Genomic DNA, 21,433 nt, shown 5'->3' with positions numbered 1-21,433 from the left:
CCTGATATGTCATAAATAAGACAGTTTCAAAAATTGCTTTCTTCCATGGAAACATACTTCTATAGTCACAACATGCTATTGTATGCTATTACTTTAATTAATCACAAACTTATCAAAGAAAAGTTTATGCTTTTTAATTTGTTGGAAAGTTCATGAGAATATATACGAGGGCTATCCAGAAAGTAGATTACGTTTTGGAATAAAAAAATAAACAAAGTATAGGAAACAAATTTTATTATATACAGATGAAAGCCACACTCAAATACTACTTTTCTACATAGTCACCATACAAATTAAGGCATTTATCGTAGCGATGTACGAGCTTGGAAATTCCTTCGTCGAAAAATTCGGCCGCCTGCGCCTTCAACCACTTCGTTACCTCTTCTTGCCTTCCATCTTGCACAAAACTTGTGGTAACCAAGCTTTTCGCTGATGATTTCGTGCAACAAACTTCGCGAAATTTGTGGAAAACTCAAAGAAAGTTCCGTTATTGTGAAATTTCGATTTTCACGGACTTTAGCATCGACTTTTTCGAGAAGTTCGGCGGTCACTATGCTGGGTCTCCCACTTCGATCTTCGTCGTGAACATTGGTTCGGCCATTTTGAAATCTTATGACCCACTGACGCACTCCACCTTCAGTGATTCAGTGATAATGTTGTCCCCATACACTTCACGAAGCTGCCGATAGATTTCTATCGGTTTACAGTTTTTTGCAGTCAGAAACCTTATTACTGAGCGCACCTCGCAGCTCGCGGGATTTTCAATTAACGCAGACATTTCAAACCGTCACAGTATCTGAACGGAGCACAGCACGAACCTCTCACTAGCACGGCTAGATGCAGACTGAGCTGCGCAACGCTCTGACCCCAAGATGGCCACGCTAGCCCCGCCCCTAGCGGACACAGACGGAAACGTAATCTACTTCCTGGATGGCCCTCATATATAGAAGCTTCATTTAAAGCACTTAATGGTTAGAGATTTAATTAAACATTTTTCTTGAACTACATGTTAAAAATAATGAAATAATATTAGGGTGAAATGCTAAATTGTCATTATGCAATCATTTTTTAATTATATGCCTATGGATTATATAATGCCTATGCATTATATGAATGTGTAATGTGAATTACATGTTGATATTTTTAATATTCCTACTTTTTAAAAAGAATAGTATGAATAATTTTATTTTATTTGCACCCTTACTACCACTTTTACTTGATTATAAGGGAATAATACTTTCAGAAGGAACCTTATGATGGTGTGAAGGTTTTACTTTCAGCTGATCTTTCTAACTATGGAGACACTATTTTCAACTGAATTAATAACTGTTTGAATGATAGTAAGGATGTACTGGACCCTTTTAGAAAATATCCATCTGCAAGTGAAAAATATTCACTTATTTTTAAACTATAAAAGTACATTGTAACTTTATTCATTTGAGAACATTTAGTACCTTCTCCTTAAAATAAAATAACTAAACTTGGGAATTAGAGAATAATTTAATTTGTAAAATGTGTTATAAACGATTTTAGGAAATATCCATCTACAATGAAACATATTTTCTAATTTTACATCTCTAAGTCACACTGAAATTTTATTCATTTGAAAAAATATTCAGCATCTTCTCAAATGCAATATTAGACTATAAAACCAGTTTTTCTTTACATTACAAAGTCGCAAATGTGGACATCCAATATCTAGAATGATCTAAAATCTGGACGTCCAGATCACCAACAACTTTTTTAATATTTCATGCAAATGGTTGATATTTTTTCATAGTAAAACATGGAGAGTCCCAATTTTTAATTTCACTTCAGCACAATACGCAGCAACTTGAGAAGTGACTCATTCAGCAATGTCTAAACAATTATATAAGTAACTGAATACTAAAGAATGTTACAACCTTTTATGTTGACATTACGCTTGGCAGTGAGTACAGCCATCATTCAGCTGTAAAGTGTTGAGTATGTTGACAAGAAATTTAATAGAAATTTCTTTATTTATCCAAAAAAAAAACAGATTCTGTAAATTATCTTTATAGGCCAAAAGATTGCATTTAGTGCTATTTGAATGGAGAATAATTTTTTTGTTATTCAAATAAACCCAAGACTGGTGTGGCCGTTTCTAGCAACAGAATTTAGGAAAGGCACTGGAACACAAAATTTTTATACTTTACCAAGGTGCTTGGCAGCAGAATTTTGGATCCGTGGATACTGCACCGGGCCACAAAATGTTTAGCGGATTGTCTAGCACAAATTGTCTGCTCTGAATAAGTCTAAGTATATGTGCAATTTTCTTTATTTAGCATTCAGATAAGCCTGTGCAATGTGCAAAAATAAGCGTAAGTATAATAAATAACTAATATAATTCAGGCTTAACTTCATCAGTACGCAATAAAGCAAGATAAAATTCAGTGGAGCAGCATCTTTAGTCACCAGTCTTGTAATACATCGGCAATAGTGTGTAGTAGATGCTAGTTAAGTTTTATGATGAATTTGAAGGTTGGTTTCTCAGATATTGCAAACAAAAAGCAAAATTTTCCAATTAATGGATGTAAAAAAACTATGGGGAAGTAGTACTAAATGAAGATGATACAACAAAAGATTTTTATTTTGATGACAATTCCCCAATCATAAATCAACTAATGGACTGCAAAATCTGTAGTATGGTTTTCTAAATCCAGAAAATATCACTATTGATAGTGAAGAAAATGATAGGTTGCTGAGAATGAGAAAATTTTAATTGACAATTTAGTGCGAATTCTTGACTTGGTAATTACAGGACTTGAAGAGTGGAACTTTGTAAATAAACAAGAAATTAGGGTTATCTATAGAATTAAAGAGAAAGTGTTAGCATAAAAAAGATACAAGTTAAGCAACTTGCATTCAAAGAAATGTTTAATGTACCAAATAAATACTAAGCTGCTGCCCCCCCTTTTTTTTAATGTGTGTGTAAATTTTGATGCCCTTAAAGTTATAAAGGCTTCACTATTTTATAAATAATTATTTCATATTCTTAACTTTATAATTTCTACATGTCATTTGACTAGATTTAAACTGATGATCTAATATATAGATAAATTCCAAATTGATAATCAATAAGTCAAAATGAGACCATATTTCCGACTTTGTACTGTATTAATAAATTATAGCTAAAAATTTGAATGTAACTTTACTTCTAACTAACTCTTAATACTTAAAACTGGTAATCAGTGTGTGTTATATTAGCTATTAGCTGATATCTGTTTATTTAAAACATGATATTGTTCACATATATGCATTCATGCTACGTTTCCTCATGCTGTAATCAAAAGCAGTCTCCCCACTTCCCACTGTACATCAAATCAATTCATTAGATGCTTCCTATTTAAATTAGTAATGAGTAGTTAAAATGGGGGGGGGATGCATATTCTTTTTCTTGGTATGTTCTTGTTTGATTAAATAGAAAAATGTTTTCATTAAAAGTAATTCAAAGTCTAAAACATGCGGCAGCAAAATAAAAGTAATACAATAATATAATAAAAATAGAATTGAGTTTTCAAGTGCATCCAAAAAGCACTATTTACCAATTTGGGATATTATTATTATTTCTTCACTTTTTGTACTCTTCTGTAATATAGTTCTTTCAGTCATAATATTCAATATAGTTTCTAAATTTGATGAACCTGCAACCTTAAGTGGTGTTTGTTTAACCTCTGAATGCCATTATTGTTATAAAAGAGTATCCTGGTTGAGAGGAAGTATCCTGTAAAACAGTAAGTTTGTGGTATTGGGAGCTTTTTATATTATTTTAGCTTCTTGAAACATGTAAAATGGAAACTACAGACAATTATCAGCTTGTTGTATCAAGACAATGATATGTGTAAAAATTAATCTTATACATTTTATGTGTATTGATAATACTGCTGGGAAATATGTATTTTACAATTATGAAAAACTTTGTAACAATGAATTGAGATTTAATGGTTTTCTTGAAATTTAACAACAGAAAAATAAAATATGAAAATGAGATTTCAGGGGAGATAGTAATCTTGGAAATGGGTGGAATATTTTATAGTGTGATATTGCTTAAGCAGCTAATAATGGATATGGATCCTGATAATTAGTGAAATGTGATTATTTGCCTTGGTCTAGAAAAGTGTTTGTTTGTTACCGAAGAATTTACACTGTTAGGAAAGGGATTTAAACTGTTCAAATGTCACTTGTTAACTTGTACTTGTCACTTGTTAGCTTGTATGTGTATCAGTTACAACAAGCATTGTTAACATTTGTACTGTAAGTACTCAAAGAATTTTGTGAATATGTTGGCATTGCTTCCAAAAACTTATTATTCTATATTGGATCAGGTGATTGTCACTTTTATCTGCAAGTGAAAGAATACTGAAACTATTGCAGCTATTAAAATATTCTTTCTTCATTGTTAAAGAGAGATCACCAAAAGCTTTTAAAGATTTGTTTGATGATCCAATAGCTGAAGTTTATTTTTGTTTCTTGCATTCACAGTTTAATATGTTTGAAACTCAAATTTAAAAAAAAAAAAAAAAAAAAAAAAATCAAACATCATAGTCCTGAAAGTAAAGTGTATATTATAAGGAGGGGGGAAATGGGTGAAAGAAAAAAATCTAATTTTGTTGGAATTGTGACAAAAAAGTCTTCAGTTTCTTAAAGCTTGATTCCAGAAGCAGCAACAAAGTGTAAACTTTTGAAAAATAGGCTACTGATTTCTTTAATGCTTCTGTGGAATATATTGAGAAATGTTAACAATCAAAAACACATTTTAGAAAAAGAATCACTTCTGAAAGCAGAAAAAATGATAAATATAAGGAATGCTAGATCAAGAATACTCTGCATATATAGAGAAATACATACATGAAAAATTATCTGCACTGTAAAACATTCAGCAAGCACTCTACAAAATACATTAAGAATGAAAGGGCAGTGTTCGTAAATTATGTTTTAGTGTTTATCAAAGTTCTCACTTTCAAATTCCACAGCAGACGTGTTTCCTTTATTTTGCTTACAGAAACCATTCTTAAGACATTCAGTTTTGGAAAAAAGTAATGCCTTCATAGCTTTATACATAAACCATAGATACTTTTTAAAATAAAAATATTCTTAATTAATCTTCTTAATTTATTAATCACTGTTTTGCATTTCACTAAAAATAGGCAATATACAATTATGCAATAAAAGAGTACTATAAAAAATTTTTCTGTCAACGTAATATAAACCATGATGAACAGAAATACAAGGACAAGCTAATGAACTATATTTTCTACCATAAAATTTATAAAATAAAATATAGTTTTAGAACCATAAAATTCCCATTCCCTTATTTTAAAAACATTATTTATTGCACTTATTAATATTCAGTACAATGACAGTAAAAATTTACAGAAATTGAAATTCAAGTTAAAAGAAAAATATTTAATTTAGTTTTATTACAAATTATATGAAAGTATTCAAAATGTATTTAGTAAAAACAGCCCAATTAATTGTACACTTTAATTAAAATCAAACAACATAAGTAAATTAAAGAATACTGAAACTATTGCAGCTATTAAAATATTCTTTCTTCATTGTTAAAGAGAGATCACAAAAAGCTTTTAAAGATTTGTTTGATGATCCAATAGCTGAAGTTTATTTTTGTTTCTTGCATTCACAGTTTATTATGTTTGAAACTCAAATTTAAAAAATAAAAAAATCAAACATCATAGTCCTGAAAGTAAAGTGTATATTATAAGAGGGGGGGGGGGAATGGGTGAAAGAAAAAAATCTAATTTTGTTGGAATTGTGACAAAAAAGTCTTCAGTTTCTTAAAGCTTGATTCCAGAAGCAGCAACAAAGTGTAAACTTTTGAAGAATAGGCTACTGATTTCTTTAATGCTTCTGTGGAATATATTGAGAAATGTTAACAATCAATCGAAATGCATTCAATGCATTTGGCTGGATGACTCTTAACTAAATTCCTGAATAGGAAGAAATCAAACATACCATTGCCTTTTAGAAGTATGTAACATCTATATTGGCAACACAGTGATTCTATTCACCTGGTGTGTATGTTAAAAAGATTGCATTGAAGAGAAGTGGTTGAAGTTTTGAATACGTGTTTGCCTTTACAGCAAATGTGGAGAAAATATTTTCTATGATATCAACTTTATTGTCAGATGAAAGAAACAGATTGTCAATGTAGGCAACTGAAAGTAATTTTGATTTGTCATTATAATTTTTAGATAATTTGTGCTTAGTTGTATAATTATGTGAAGGAAGAAAATGATATAATTCAGAAAGTAAAATCAACTTTAAAATATGATTGGGCTTAACCTTGTATCTTCTTCATTATTCTGAGTGTTCATTTTATGAGATTGCTTTATCAGAGTAAAATAAGCCATTGTCTACCCATTTTTTCCATGTTTTATTTATTTAGCATGTAAAAATTCCGTATCAGAGCTTGTCAATTATGGAAACACTATACATGCAGCACACAATTCAGGGTGAATGTCTACTGCTGGCAGATATATTTAGCTAAGGAAATCTTATCATTCTGTGTATCTCGCTTATGCAGGATTTTTTATGGCAGTGGGCATTTTGTGACGTTATAACCAGCACATGCATGGTAGTATGATGCTCTCAGTATCACAGTTGGAAGCTTATTGAATCAGATTACATGCAGTAACCAAAGGTATTGCTCTAACCACTGCTACTAGTCCTATAACACAGCGGCACTTTCTAAATTACCCTCATACTTTAGACTCTCATTAACCTTTTGCTAGCTGAGTTTGCTCATGCAGTTATATTAGTTTGAGCCAAAGCTTCATAGACTTTTGCATTGTAAATTTCCAGTGTTAAATTACTTTAAATTCCAGTATACATTTTATTAGAGACCATATGTCCGGAATTTTCAGTCCCTGTCCCGATTTTTTATAAATAATTTTTTCAGAGGGGTCTCAAATTTATACCATTTTTCACAAAAAAACAGTAGTGTGAGAACGAAAAGTTTAAATGCATATATTTAGTTAAGTAGAGTAGATTGCAAACTGAGAATTACAAGCATAAATTAAGAGATGCTTGCCATACCGGCCTCATAAACAGGGGGTTCCCCATCTAGCATTTACCTCAGAAAAACTGTCTGTAGCATGGATGATATGTTTCTCATTCCTATATTTTTCTCCCCGACACCCCAACATACACGAAATTTTTGCTCGCAACTCCTAGTTGCAGTTCAGACTTTCACTTACACACTGCATTGCAATTTTTAATAGACGTACTAACGGTATTTGTGATTTGAATTTATAATATACAGTCAAAAGTCGTTAATCCGGACTATCGGGACTTCGGCAATTCCGGATTATCGATTTTTCCGCATTATAGATCATCAGTTTAAATCTGGTAAGATGACATGCAGAAATTATAAAATTAAAAATATCAAACTGTAATCTATGAAATAAAGAACAATTATGATCTAAAGGGTATCAAAATTTACAAAAAAAAAAAAAAAAAAAGCTTAAAATTTATTTGTTTACTTTATTAAACATTTCTTTCAATGTAAGTTTTTTAAGTTGCTTCATTTTATGTGATAATACTTTCTCTTTAATTCTATAAACAGACATAATTTCAGGTTCGGTTACAAAGTTCCGCTGTTCAAGTCCTATAATTGCTGTGTCGAGAATACTGACTAATTTGTCAAACGAAATTTTTTCGTTTTCAATAACCTCTGTGTCACTTTCTTCACTATTGGAAGCGAATTATAATGATGAGGAATTTGATTTAAATTATATCAAGGACGGAGTACATCGAAATGAAATACTACATTTAGTAAGGAATTATAAGCCAAATAAAATAAAAACATCTGCCCTGAAGATAAGGATAGTGCCAACAGATCAACTTCCAATTCATTGTGCGCGACAGCGTTCCCCCCCCCCCCAAGCAAAGCAGCATGAAATTGATAAACAGATTTCAGAATGGTTAGAGAAACAAAGGATATGCCTTTATCCATTTTTTGCAGCAATTCCACTTTTTGTTTGATGGACATCGAAACATACTTTCGCTTTGTAGATCCTTTGGGAGCTCTCCAGCATCGGAAATTCTATTTGACATAATCGAAAGTTCAAGCTTACTTTTATAAAATTGCTCTAACAGTCTGCAAAAAATAAGCCGGATCCAATTCGAAGATTAAAGAACAACGCAATCTGCAACATTAACTGAAATAGATAATTAGATAATTTTAGCTTATATCGTCCGTTATACATTAAACGCGCATGCATAAACGTATTATGCACATGCGCACACGCATATGTGCAGCCGTTCACAGAAAGTTTGTAGCTTTTGAGGTCCAACAAACGTACAAAAGAAACACACACAGACAGACTCTTCCTTTTATTATATGTAGAGGTACATATATCTTTTAACTATCAATGGTGGATTACATACTATGTATCACACACATTATTATTATGGGTGTCAGAATTAACGACTTTTGACTGTACTAGTCGCTGCACAGCCAGCCTTCATCTGACTTTTAAATGTACTGAAAAAATGCCTAAAGGGAACACCAAACATTAAATTTAAAAACTGCACAGAATTTTACTCTGCCAAATAACTTTATATATATATATAAATTCAATAAAAATGTATTCGATATAAAAACAATAACAATGAAATAAGCAATGTCCCTAAATACAAATATTAATTATCCTAATAAATAAATTAACAGGCTTTCCATTGCCTTCTCTCAATAAACATCCAGTATCCAAGAGAAACATTAAATTTAAAACCTGCACAGAATTATCACCCTCATTTTTCCAAGTGGCAACAGCGCTGATGTCAGCAACAATGGCTGCATGCCATTGTTGTCAATGTTGATGTCAGCAACAATAGCTGCATGGCATTTTTGCTGATATAATGAGAAAGAATTATGGATTTGATGTGATTTCATCAAAAAATATAAAATAAAAAAGTCTTATTCGAATTTTGAAAAAATCACTTCGAGGTGCACTGGCTCTTGTCTAGATGCACCTATGTATCAAATGTCGTAGCCCTAGGTCTGCTAGCTTACGCGCAGCACGTACAAAAGAAACACACACAGACAGACTCTTCCTTTTATTATGTGTAGAGATACATCTATCTTTTAACTATCAATGGTGGATTACATGCATTACTATGTATCACACATTATTACATGGCATCTAAAAATAAATCTTTTGTCATCTGCAGAAATTTCACTGTAGGTATATCCATCAAAAGTTATCTTTCTTTTGTCATGTTTAAAATGTAAAATTTTTACTTCATCATCATTTTGATTTTGCATAAGGGTTAAACAAAATTTTTAAAAATTTTCCAAAAGGATGACATGTAATGATGTTTTCCGTTTGGCAATGACATATATTTTTTATTTATCAACAGTGCATTACAAACGTGCTAGTGGTATGTTTTATTGCAGTTTAATTTATTATATATTTTTACCATTTTAGTATTGGGTTCAAGAAAAAGTAAGTGTACACTTAACAAAGTCCTATAGAGGGAATACTTGTTTATTGAAAGAACTATAAGTGATTTTGATGTACAGTGCAATACACGGTCTTCAAAACTTTCTATAAGTCATGGTAGATGTACAGATATTAAACTTCATGTATGTAGTAATAAACATAAAATTTTAACTCTGCTCCTTCATCTAGCTCGTCATTAAAGAATTTCTTCAAACAGGAGAAAATGGGTGATAAAGAAGAAGGTTTGGCTAGATGGTACTTTGGTACTTCTGGCATACCATACTGTTTGCCACAATCATAGCTTTAGGTCTATGGTTTGTCCATCCAAGCTGCTTCAAGTGGTATTTGAGCTTAAATTTACATATGCATGAACCAAGGCTGAATCAATAATGCTAAATGTTTTCATGCCTTACGCTTGAAGAACTTTCACTGGAAATATGTTCATTTGTTTCAATCTTAACCGATGCATCTAGTCATGAGGAAATAAAACTTTATCCAATACTTATTAGATTTATACATTGGAGTTATGGAGTTAGAGTAAAAAGTTTAAATCTTTATCTGGTGAAACATCCAGTATTATTAGCAACATTTAACTACTTGTTCTTGAAAAAATAATTTTAAAGAAAAAGTTATTGGCCTTTGTGCCAATAATACAAATTTTAACTTTGGAGGAGCTGATAGACGTGGAGAAAATAATGTTTTTGTTAATGAATTTAAATTAAACCATGGTTAATTTTGTTAATGAATTTAAATTAAACCACGGTTTAATTGAAGTTGAATGTACAACGCATATTATTCATAATACTCTAAGAACATAAGCAGATGTTTTGCCAGTTGATATAGAAATGATTATTTCTAAGATGTACTTTAACTCTACAGTAGAAATATTGAAAAATATCTGAAACTTCATAGAAACTGAATGTTCCATGATATTAGATTCACAAACAAGTTAGTTAGCATTACTTCCTGCCATTGAAAAGGTACTCCAAATGTTTTTGTCACTGAAGTCTTATTTTAAATCTTGAGAAAAGCATTCCATGCTTATTTTAAAATTGTTTAAAATTCGTTCAAAATACAGTGGCAGAATCTTGGCTATTTTTATTAACACTCAGGTTTCAATATTTCATAAATTTATTGCAATGACCAAAAATTGAACTGCATCTGTATTTGATGTAATAGGTTCAAGAGATGATCTGAAAGCATCAATATATATTAAGACAGAGGATAACTTTATTCCAATAAATATATTTTTAAAAAAAAGCTCTTGAGAAACTTGAAAAGAACTGAGATGTGTCACAATGCAAAGTTAGTGAATTTTGAGAAGCTATTGTTTATTTTATCAGACTGCTCTTACTTATTTGGAGAAATGGACAAAAAAAAAGTATTTCAGGAGATGAAAATGTACAGCTGGATCATATTAAATGAAATTCCTCCTTGGAGTAAAGTTGAAACAGCCTTCTTGTTTATTAATAAAATAATAATACGAAATCATAAATTATTGGAAATTCGATATATGTGAGGAATATACCTTAAACAATGTATTACAGAAGAAAAATATTGGAATGGTAAAAAAACAAGATGTTACCAGTTCAGAGGTGGGTGGAAATAACTGCATATTTTAATAAAAACCAGATTCCTTGTTCAAATATTTTAAAATTGTCTTCATTGCCCTAATATTGCAATTGAGCCAGTGCATTATGAACAGTTTTTGAACTAGTGATAAGTTTGTTTTTTTATGACATTACGGCAAAGCCTCAATGGCTATCTGCCTAAGGGGAGGAATGCCTTTGTGGAGGATTTTCTAAGGGAAATTGGCTCGTATACACGTTACACATGGGGAAAACCATGAAAGGACTAGTGATAAGACACAGCTTAAAGTGGACACTTTGAAAGGTATGTTGATCACCAAATAGGTTTCATCAGGTTTTTTTTATGAAAATTGCATCGACTTTTATATGAAGATGAAAAAAGGAAAAGATGTTTTAAGAAATATCCATGCTTCAGAGAAATTTAAGGCTACTTCATCAAAATAATCTAGAATAGTTACAAATTTATTATTTTGTTTTAAAATTGAATACTGCTTTTTTGATTTATTCTTTGTTTATTAAAAATAATATATATCACTATTAAAAAATAAAACAAAAATATATATTTTGATATATATATATATATATATAAAGAAATTATAAATAGGCTAATAATTTGAATTAAAAATTATAATAAAAATTTAATTTTATATATATATTATATACATACACACATAAAGAAAAAAATTTAAAACCAATTGTTCACCTAAATAACATCTCCACCACAATAACATTAATAATAAAATAATTTATTTGAAAAAAAATTATTTAAAAAATTATATATATATATATTGTTCCGAATTTCAAACCTTGAAATCTGATCATCTTAATTTTATGTTAAGTCCTGCAAGCAGCAGAGATTGTTCTATATAAGCATGAACCATGCATCAGTTAAGTTTAAAACTTAAATAAAACAGTTGTTTAAACCTTAATCTGAGTTGAGCTTAAATGAATAGATGGACAGTAAGTCACCCGACGGTTTCACTAGGGACTTGGCTTAATTAAATAAGTGAATCACTGTAAATATATTTTAATTCTTACTGAGTTTATATTAAGAGATGCTTGTAGCAGAAATGTAGTGAAATATTAGAAATGCCATTTAATTATTTTCAATTTTCTGAACAAATGAAGCAAAACCTATAATACAAAAATGTTTTGCAACATTTTATTTTAAACACTTAAAATCAGCCTCTCCATTTTCTTTTTTGTTTCTTTCTAGGTGCTTGTCATGTGCAACAATGAGGTATTACCTGACAACCATTGTTTAAAAAGGATTTGGTTGTCTCATGGTAAAGAAGTGGTCAGTATATTTTTTTAACCATAAATCACTAAAACTTCATGTTTATGGGTTCTCTTTATAATATTAGGTAACTTCTGCCACTCTATGTAATCAAGTGCTTTAGTTAAAAGAGAAAAAATGTTGACTCTTTTTTCAGACTTTAATCATATTTTGTTTTATTAGAAACCTATGACAATTAAAAAACATAATTTTTTTTATCTTTAGCATTCTATAGCTAAAACCTCAGCAATTTAATTGTACTTTCTCTTTTAATTGAATTATGTATCTTTTTCCCAAAGTTCAAAACTGGAAAACTTTTAAAGACAAAATTTTAGAATTTGTAAATTATGTTCATAAATCAGTTAACATGCAACTTAATCTAAACATTTTCTTTTGCTTGATACTCATTTGCAGTGGGTTCTAGTTTATTAGAGTAAGCATTTCTTTCATGCCTAAAACAAAAAAATCCCAATTATTAAAAAAAAAATTCTTTGCTTTTTGGGGACATTAGACTGTTTTACTGTGAAGCTTCAGGACAGAAAGGTGTGTCACATCAGGTGTTTGGAGTTGTCTTCAGTTCTTAAAAATATATAAAAGTGGAAAGGGAAAGCTGTCATTAATAATGTCTTTGTTGTTTGTCTACATACAGATTAAAAGATAGTTTTGTGTTAAATCTTTAAAAAAAATGGGGGACAAAGAAATTTTTTTATCTAAGCAATATTAAAATGAGCATCTGGAAGAAGAACAGTCATTATGTTTTGAATACTTGTCATGCAGTAAATAAGATTGTTCTCCAGCTATAAAGTCTTTTGAACTGTGACATGATTTATCTTACTATTATCCAGTAATATTCTTTTGATTTAAAAACTCTATAGCAGAGCATTCTAACTACATTGTATGGCTGTATTGTAAAAACCTGATATTTTAGGTCTGGGAAAATGATCTTAAAAGAAAGTATGAGAATAGCTTTAGATATTTATATAGGTACTATCTGTAACACTGTTAACATTGAGAAGTTCTTTTTACTACCCTAAAAATAGATTTCTGTAGTAAATAAAGAATAACATGAAAAAGTTGTGTATCATATAACAATGGTATACTATTAAAATATGCTGATAAAATTCATCTCTTTTTATTGAGAAAAGTGCTAAGCTTTAAAAGGCTGAAATTTGTCAGTAATAGATTTTGCTAATAAGAATTTAAGGAAACTTCTAAAACTTTTAAGACTAAGTAGATTAATCAAATAAGATAGTTTTAAATTTCTGTCTCCATCAATATTTTATAGCATATAATCAATATTTAGACTGTTTGAAATACCTTAGATCTTTGATGCATGTGTTGGTTGTTGTAAAAGGATGAAGAAAAAATTCTGCCCCCATCGGTGGCCAGGTGTTTAAGATCACTGATGTTGGTAGTTTCACCCAGATTTGAACTCATGCAAACAGGATGGCTGCATGGTTAATTTTTGTGATTTTTCTCCATTTGTAACATGAATAGGATGCTTGGTACAAATTTGAAGCAATTCCTTCTGATAGGCAACACATCTGCTTCATCAGATTTAACTTCCAGCTGACGAAGCTGATAGGTTTTCTGCTAAAGCTCATAATTTACTAATATTTAAATGTGGTTTTTAGCATATCAACCCTGGATTTTTTTTCCCTTCCCATTTTAACTTTAAATTAAAAGTGTCACAAAAATGTGAAAAATCATTAATATTGATTATTTTACTCTTAAAACTTGAATCCTCGAATTTTGAGGAATGTTGTAGTTAGTGTGTGTGTATGTGTTAAATTGTGATAATAATGATGTAATAGCAGAGTTTCTGCATAATATTTATGATTGTTTATTATTTCAGAACCCTCCTCTTAAACTACAGTTCTTTGTTAGGACTTAAATAAAGTCAATATTGGTGCCTTTATTGCTATTATTAATGTGAGAGAAGAAACCATAAACTAAGAAAGAGCACATCTAAAGATTAAAGCATATTTTTTCTAGAGGAAAATTTTGAAAGTTATTTATGTTTATCTGATAGATATGTATAAAGATCTGTTTCTGCAATTAAATGTGCTTGTAGTTATTTTCAAAGACTAGTCCTCTTATATGTTTGAGAATACGTAATTGTTCACAGGAACAACAAATTTGTATATAATGTATGTATTATTCAGCTTAAAAGAGCAAATAGTGTGATAAATGACATATTTCTGATGTTGGATTTAAAAATTATATTGTTACGGAAAGATGTTTAGCTGTATGTGTGGTTATGCTTTTAAGTAATGCAGTCATGTTTTTGTTTTGTTTTGTCTTGTAGTTTGCTAGTATTTATATTTAACCTTTTTGTTTCATATTAACGTAGTTTTTAGTATATAATAATGAAATCAAAATATTCTTATTGAGGTTTCAGATATCTAATTTTAATAGAATATATTTTATCAAAATTGATTTTTGAAAGTGTGATATTTAGCTATTTGATTTATTGTTTAGCTAAAAGAAAATTGCATTACAGCACACTTTGATTATTCCTGGTTAAAAAAAAATTCCCTTTTACAGTATTTATTTATATCTGTTTCATTTTATTATTTGTTTCAAGATCTCTATCTTATTTTCTTCTGTGTTAAAACGTTACAATTTTCTCCTGCAAAATATTTTCATTAGAATCACTTAAATATAATCTTTGCATATTCAAACACTTTGCAGTTTAAAAAAAGAGATCTGGTATTTACTAAATTTTTTATTCCATAAGTGAAAAATTTGAGTATATATATATGTATATATATGTGCATGTGTAAGAGTATGCTGTAAATTATACTTCAGAGCAAAACTTTGTGTTGCAAAAGTTAAGAATCAAAATCTGTTTTGATTCATATTCATTTGAAAGTTGAATTCTAAAGTATATTGAATGTTAAACATCTTCGAAAATAATTTAATGTTGTGCAATTTAGAATGAAAAATGTATAGCTCTTGTACAAATAATGGGTATGATGTGTATTTTATATATTTTTAGTGTTATGTAGAATATTAAGAACATAAATTTATGTATACCATTATGTAACATATTTTGGAAATGTCATGAAAACAGTGACTATTGTTTGTATAATTTTTAAGAAAAAATTAACTTTTATTTTTATTGTGCAATAAAATTGTGCTTAGAAAAGGATTTTCATGTTTAAATCGAATTAATACAATAAACCTTTGTTTAAAATGTTTTTTATTGCTCATGGTAGCCAAACCATTTGAGTCATATAGTATATATATTCAGATTGTATTGTTTCATGTTTCTTATGTATTTTTAATGTATAATTTATTTTAAATTGTGAATTATGGCTCACTGATATTTAACTTTTCAATGGGCCTTTTTTATAAATTGTATGTATTTTTAATGTATAATTTATTTTAAATTGTGAACTATGGCTCACTGATATTTAACCTTTTAATGGGCCTATTTATAAATTTATGTACAGTGTACAGAAATACAGAATACAATCTACAAATATTTTTTCCTGACTTCATTTTAATCTTGTTTTATTTCAGTTGAAATATTCTGAATTCATTCTTAATGATGTACATTAACATTTAGAAAATATATCATGTAAGAAATGTTAGACTAATTTTTTAATACTTGATACCAGATGCTATTGTTTTTGCTGAGTAAAATTTTATTTCCAGGCAAAATAGAAATCATTGCCATTTAGTTCTTTTTTACAAACTTATTATCCAAACCATTTAGAGAGACAAATACAGAACTACATCTTGAAAAATCTCTTTTTCCTGTATTAATACAGTAGGTACCACTTGATTTGATAACAGTTGTCCAAGCCTATTTTGGGTAGCATTAAATGATGATAAAAATAGCCTTCAAAATATCAACAGAATTTTACTGATTTAATATAAATATAACTAGAGACATATAAATACTTGCTTTTACAGCATTTAATTATAAAAAAGTTATTAATAATAAATTATTTTCTGCAAATGTTACATGAAATTTCATTTATGAATTGTTCAAGTTCATCTTCTAGTTACCTCTAAGAAAATTCACCGATTTTATCATCTCTTTTTTTTTTAGTTTTTGTTCTTTAGCTTCCACTATTTCATCATTTATTAAAAGACTAACATGCTTAAAACAGTTTATTGAGTGAGGCATTATTCTAATACATGTTCTTCTAATAAACGTTAGTTTTCCTTGCTAATTTATGTGCACTTTACATATCATCTATATTATAAAGGTCAGTAACACTCATTTCATGGCAATAATGTTTTTTCACTGTTGTAATAATCCTTTGATCATAGGGCTAAAGTATGGCTGTGCTACTTGCTGGTGAGTATACAACTTCAGTATGTGTAAGAGGAACATTTATGTTAAATGCTGTACACTTCTCAGTAAGGAGAAGAATATCGTTCTTAATTTTTTAATCTCATTTAAAAAGTCATTCATTAAAAATTACTGACTTTACCCATGCCTTTGAATTATATAGTCTAATGACAACTCTTTACTCCTTTAAAGCATCAGATTATTTTATTTATTTATTTATTTCTGATTAGCAGTAGTTCTCTCTCTCTCTTTTTTTTAAATATTAACACAACATGAAATGGTCACATGGTCTTTCACCATTCTACATTCTTTTGAATTTTCAGCTTTAAATAATTTTTTTTTTTCTTTAAATTCTGGGCACTAGCCATTTTTAGGCTTTTTCCACTACTAAGGCCAGAAATGATGATCATTTTATTATGGAGGCCCCTAAAAGGCAGTCACTGTTACCTCCTATGAAGGGACAGACAAATTACACCCATACCTTCTCCAAAATTCAAACCCAGGCCCTTCGGTATCGCAGTAGACTGACTTCCTTAACCACTATACCATCTGGGCAGCTTAAATAAGTATTTATGTTGACACAATGTGTGATAGTAATGTATATTTCCTGGTTTCAGGACAGCACTTCATAGAAAATTTAAGCCATTCATTTAACAACCATGATTCTACAAGTAAATCAGCATTTTTTCATTCACCATGATTGCATTTTTAAGTAATGCTTTCTTTTTTCTTCCATTGGCTAGACCAGCAATCTGTTGCTATGAAATCATCTATCGCAGTATTTACTGCTAATTCCGCAGCTTTCTGCAACATCAGTGGATTGCTGACTGCCAATATCGTTTTTCATGAACAATTTTAAAGCAAATCTTCAGTGCTTTTTACTTCAGTGAACTGTGTTTTTTTCCACTACTCATCCAAAGCATTTTCATTTATATTTTGCTTTGATTTTCAAATAATAGCTTTGTGAATTTTCAAAATATCTCTTTAGAGGGCTTGAGAAATATTTAACATAAAAGCAGCATTCCACTGACTCAGTTCTGAGAGTTTTTCGTAGCCATTTAACATGTCAACTTTATCCTTTAAACTTTGATCTTTATACCTTTTGCTAAACTCTGTGATAAAAATATCTAAACAGAAGGAAAATAATGAGCATTTCTTAGAACAGAATATTCATATATATATAAGCTCAAAACAAGTGAAGAGATATTTTGATATACAAAAATCAGGTCATCTATGATTTTGCTTCATTATATGATAATTCTAGTTAGTTTAGTCAATCTTTCCAAAACTTAAGAGACAGCTTTCTTTGTACATTGTTGCCATAAATCAAAAACTGCTTAATGATTTAATTCCTTACTTAGTGACATAACTGTCATTTGACAGTTTCTATACTCTATTTTAGCCTTATTTGGCAATTTTACATTGGGTTAAAAAAATCTATTCTATAATATTTCGATAATATTATCCAGTTTGGTGATCATAGTTTGATAACAACTATAATATTTCGATAAGATTATCCAGTTTGGTGATCATAGTTTGATAACAACAAAGAATATTACCTTAAATTATTATTAATTAAGTAATTATTTACCTTCAAGGTAAATTTTGAATATTAACTGAAAGTGTAGAGCCAATGTCACAGTTTTTTTTTGGGGGGGGGGATTGAATGAGCCTTTATATGAATGTAGCATTAGAGTGTAGAGACATTAGGATTTTTTATCCTTAGAGGCGTGAAAAATTAGCAATACCCTCGCTGGAACTTGAATCATGGACCTCTCGAGTACGTGCTGAAGAAGGCGAAAGAAATACCTTATATACTGTGCTTTTTAAAGGGGAATTAGGAGATCCAATTGCTAAATCCTGGTGGTGGAGAATCATCACCCATTACCCTTTTAGTTTGGACGTTACTGTAGAGACATTAGGTTATTTCGAAGCGAGAGACATGAAAAATAAGCAATGCCCTCACTGGGACTCGAACCTCGGACCTCCAGAATATGGACCGAGCATGCTGACCACTACACCACGAAGGCATGCTAAGAAGGCGGGAGAAATACTTTATAAGAGAAGGTGAAAAATAATATTCTTTATGTTAACAGACTCATCTTTCTTCATATCAGTTAGTTACAAATGAACTGAAGTAAAAAAATGTGCATATTTTTTCCATTAACATGCATAAAAAATGCTACTTCTTATAATTTTAATAATCATATTAAATGCACTGAATTGTTTTAAAAGTTTTATTTTGAAAATAGACTTTTATTTAGTTTTTTATATTTTGTAGTATTTTAAACACTAGTTACTGCGTGAATTTTATATGTGCATCTATTAATTGTACTTAGTTGCAACAGAATTTAAATTTAAGCAATGTTACTGTATTAATTAGCCTTAAAAATTTTATCTGCTATTCAGAAAATATCCATATTTATTGATATAATGGAGGAACTTGTATGAGGATAGCTAAGATTTAATTAATTTTTGTAATTCTGTAATTTTATTATAAACTTTTATTTTATACTGCTTCATTATCAATTGTTCTAAATTATTAGTATGTCCTTAAATGAGTAACTATAATCTTTAAATAGAAACTAAATGTTTTCCGTTCCTACACATAACTGATTACTTTTAGAATGTACTATGCAAAAGGTATATGCCCACTTTAATAGGAAAAGTTATTTTTGACAAAACAGTTTTTGTTACTCAACAGACCATTCTATTAATTTGTCTAGTCTTCATTTTTATTTAAATTAATACCAATGTGTGTAATAATTTGCATTTATGAAATCATAAAAATGTTATTTAATTTAATATTTTCATAATTTATGTAATCTTTTTTGTTTTTATGAAACTGTATATGACAGTATAGTTTTTATCCGGCCGTATAAGGAAATAGAATAAAGCGCTTTAGTAATCAAGAGTTTAATCGATTTTCCCAATGCGTTAATGCCTCTTCTGTTTCAGAAAATTTTCAGCATTAGATATCTGAGTATAAAAATATCTGAGTGTTGAATTTAAATCTTTTTAAAATAACCTAATTTTAATACCTGTATTTCAAAGTTGGAACATTTTTCTAAATTTTGAAACTCTGTTTACTGTATCAATCGTAGCAAATACTCTTTCTACTAGAATTCTGCTTTGAATTTCTCCATTGTTATATAATCCTAGCCTTGATAATTTAGTCTCTCAAAAATCACAGCAGAAGTAAAACATTTTAATAACTTTACCAGTAGGCATATAAATTCCAAATTGACTTCCTAAAGCCAATTCCAAGGATGCAGAATGTGACATAATTTTGCTTCGCATTTTGAGCAATTAGCATTCCATAATAAATCATTTAATAGTTAATTGTCACATTTATTACAAAAATAGAGTTTGCTGTTTTTTTTTTTTTTTTTTAACTAAAAGCTTAAAAATTACTTTAGTTTCCATATGCTAATTTTCTTTACAGGAATTATTTCAATTTTAAATTATAATTCCCTTACATTTAGTGTTTGTATCTTTTCTTTTTTATACAATTATAAAATTTAATTATTGAATGTATATATGCAAGGTAGTGTGTTATTTTTATTACTTGTTTAATTGTTGATTTTCCTTTTGAAGGAGAAAGAGTAAAACATTTTTTTTTAGAACATTATATTAGTGATCAGATTTTTCTGAAGCATCTAATAATAATAATAATAAAAGAAAGTATTGTGATCCATGCTTATTTATATACGATTTCATGAAATATCGTTAGAACAAATTTCAGTATTTTAAGTCTATCATATGACTTGCACCTTATTTAATGATAATGTAGGTTATGTACTGTTTTGTAATTTGTTGCTTCATATTATTTAAAAACTCTTTAAACTGCCTGTCTACTTAGAAAATGTATTAAATTATCTCTAAAAATCAAAATAGTGGAAATAATCCGTCAGGGTAAGTAAATTTTGTTAAAAAGAAATAAAAAACTGTGTATGGAATAAAGACAAGATGGCTGATGTTTTGCCATTTGTAATTTAAAACTGTAGTAACAGTCTGTTTCAAATGACAAAATTGGATAGTGGCATGCATCTCAAGAATTGCATTTGGCATACATAAATCTTTTCTTGTCTGTCACAAGCTGATAGTTGCTAATGAAATAATAATTGACTCTTATTTGAAATTCTATAGCTTTTGTAATGTAAATAACTTACATTTGATGAAAAAATATGTCTGAAGAAATTATATTGTGACAACTAACTGAGGTTTATTAAATAGTACAGGTCTCTTAAAGAAATACAAAACATCAGAAAGACAATCAAGCAGTAAGAAATAATTAAAAAAAAAAAAAAAAAAAAAAAAAAAAAACATGGGTAAAGCTCTTTTAGTGAAATATATTATGTCGGATAGACAAAATTGCTATTTATATAGTTTATAAAATTAATACTTTTTAAGCACTTTTATATTCAGGTTTAAGAGCTTAACACCATAAAATTTCTTTTAAATCCATTATGCTGAAAGGAAGTCGAATGGTGAATGAAATCGGCAGCTTTAGATGAGGGGATTTGTTATTATAATTGATGGAGCGAATTGTCATCATGTATTTGTTATCTAATTCAAAAATAAGGAAAACACTTTCTTTAGTCTTTCTTATAAGAATGTTATCATTAATACAAATTAAAGAAAAATGAACAACTCGTAATATAAGAGAGAAAAATTTAAATCACTGCTTTGAAGCTTAGACCAAGAATATCAATTGAAAGGGAAAATGTTTATTATAATTGCTAAAGTTTAATTATGTTAATCTTTATGCTTT

The 21,433-nt window shown here is 29.1% G+C and overlaps 1 protein-coding gene across 1 annotated transcript in view; it reads left to right on the top strand.

Moving 5' to 3' along the window:
- Positions 1 to 20,985, top strand: part of LOC118201391 (polycomb group RING finger protein 1-like) — a 59,114-nt gene extending 38,129 nt beyond the window's left edge. Inside the window, exons 7-8 of the mRNA XM_035373496.2 lie at positions 12,291 to 12,371; positions 14,206 to 20,985. Of these exons, the coding sequence (XP_035229387.1) occupies positions 12,291 to 12,371; positions 14,206 to 14,244 (120 nt within the window). The 3' untranslated portion in view covers positions 14,245 to 20,985. The remainder of the gene's footprint in view (positions 1 to 12,290; positions 12,372 to 14,205) is intronic.
- The last annotated feature ends 448 nt before the right edge of the window (positions 20,986 to 21,433 follow it).

This window comes from Stegodyphus dumicola, chromosome 5, assembly GCF_044657685.1.
Source record: "Stegodyphus dumicola isolate Sdum_Otavi_A_Nest chromosome 5, ASM4465768v1".
Lineage (NCBI taxonomy): Eukaryota > Metazoa > Arthropoda > Arachnida > Araneae > Eresidae > Stegodyphus > Stegodyphus dumicola.
This window is presented reverse-complemented; position numbering and strand designations above follow the sequence as displayed.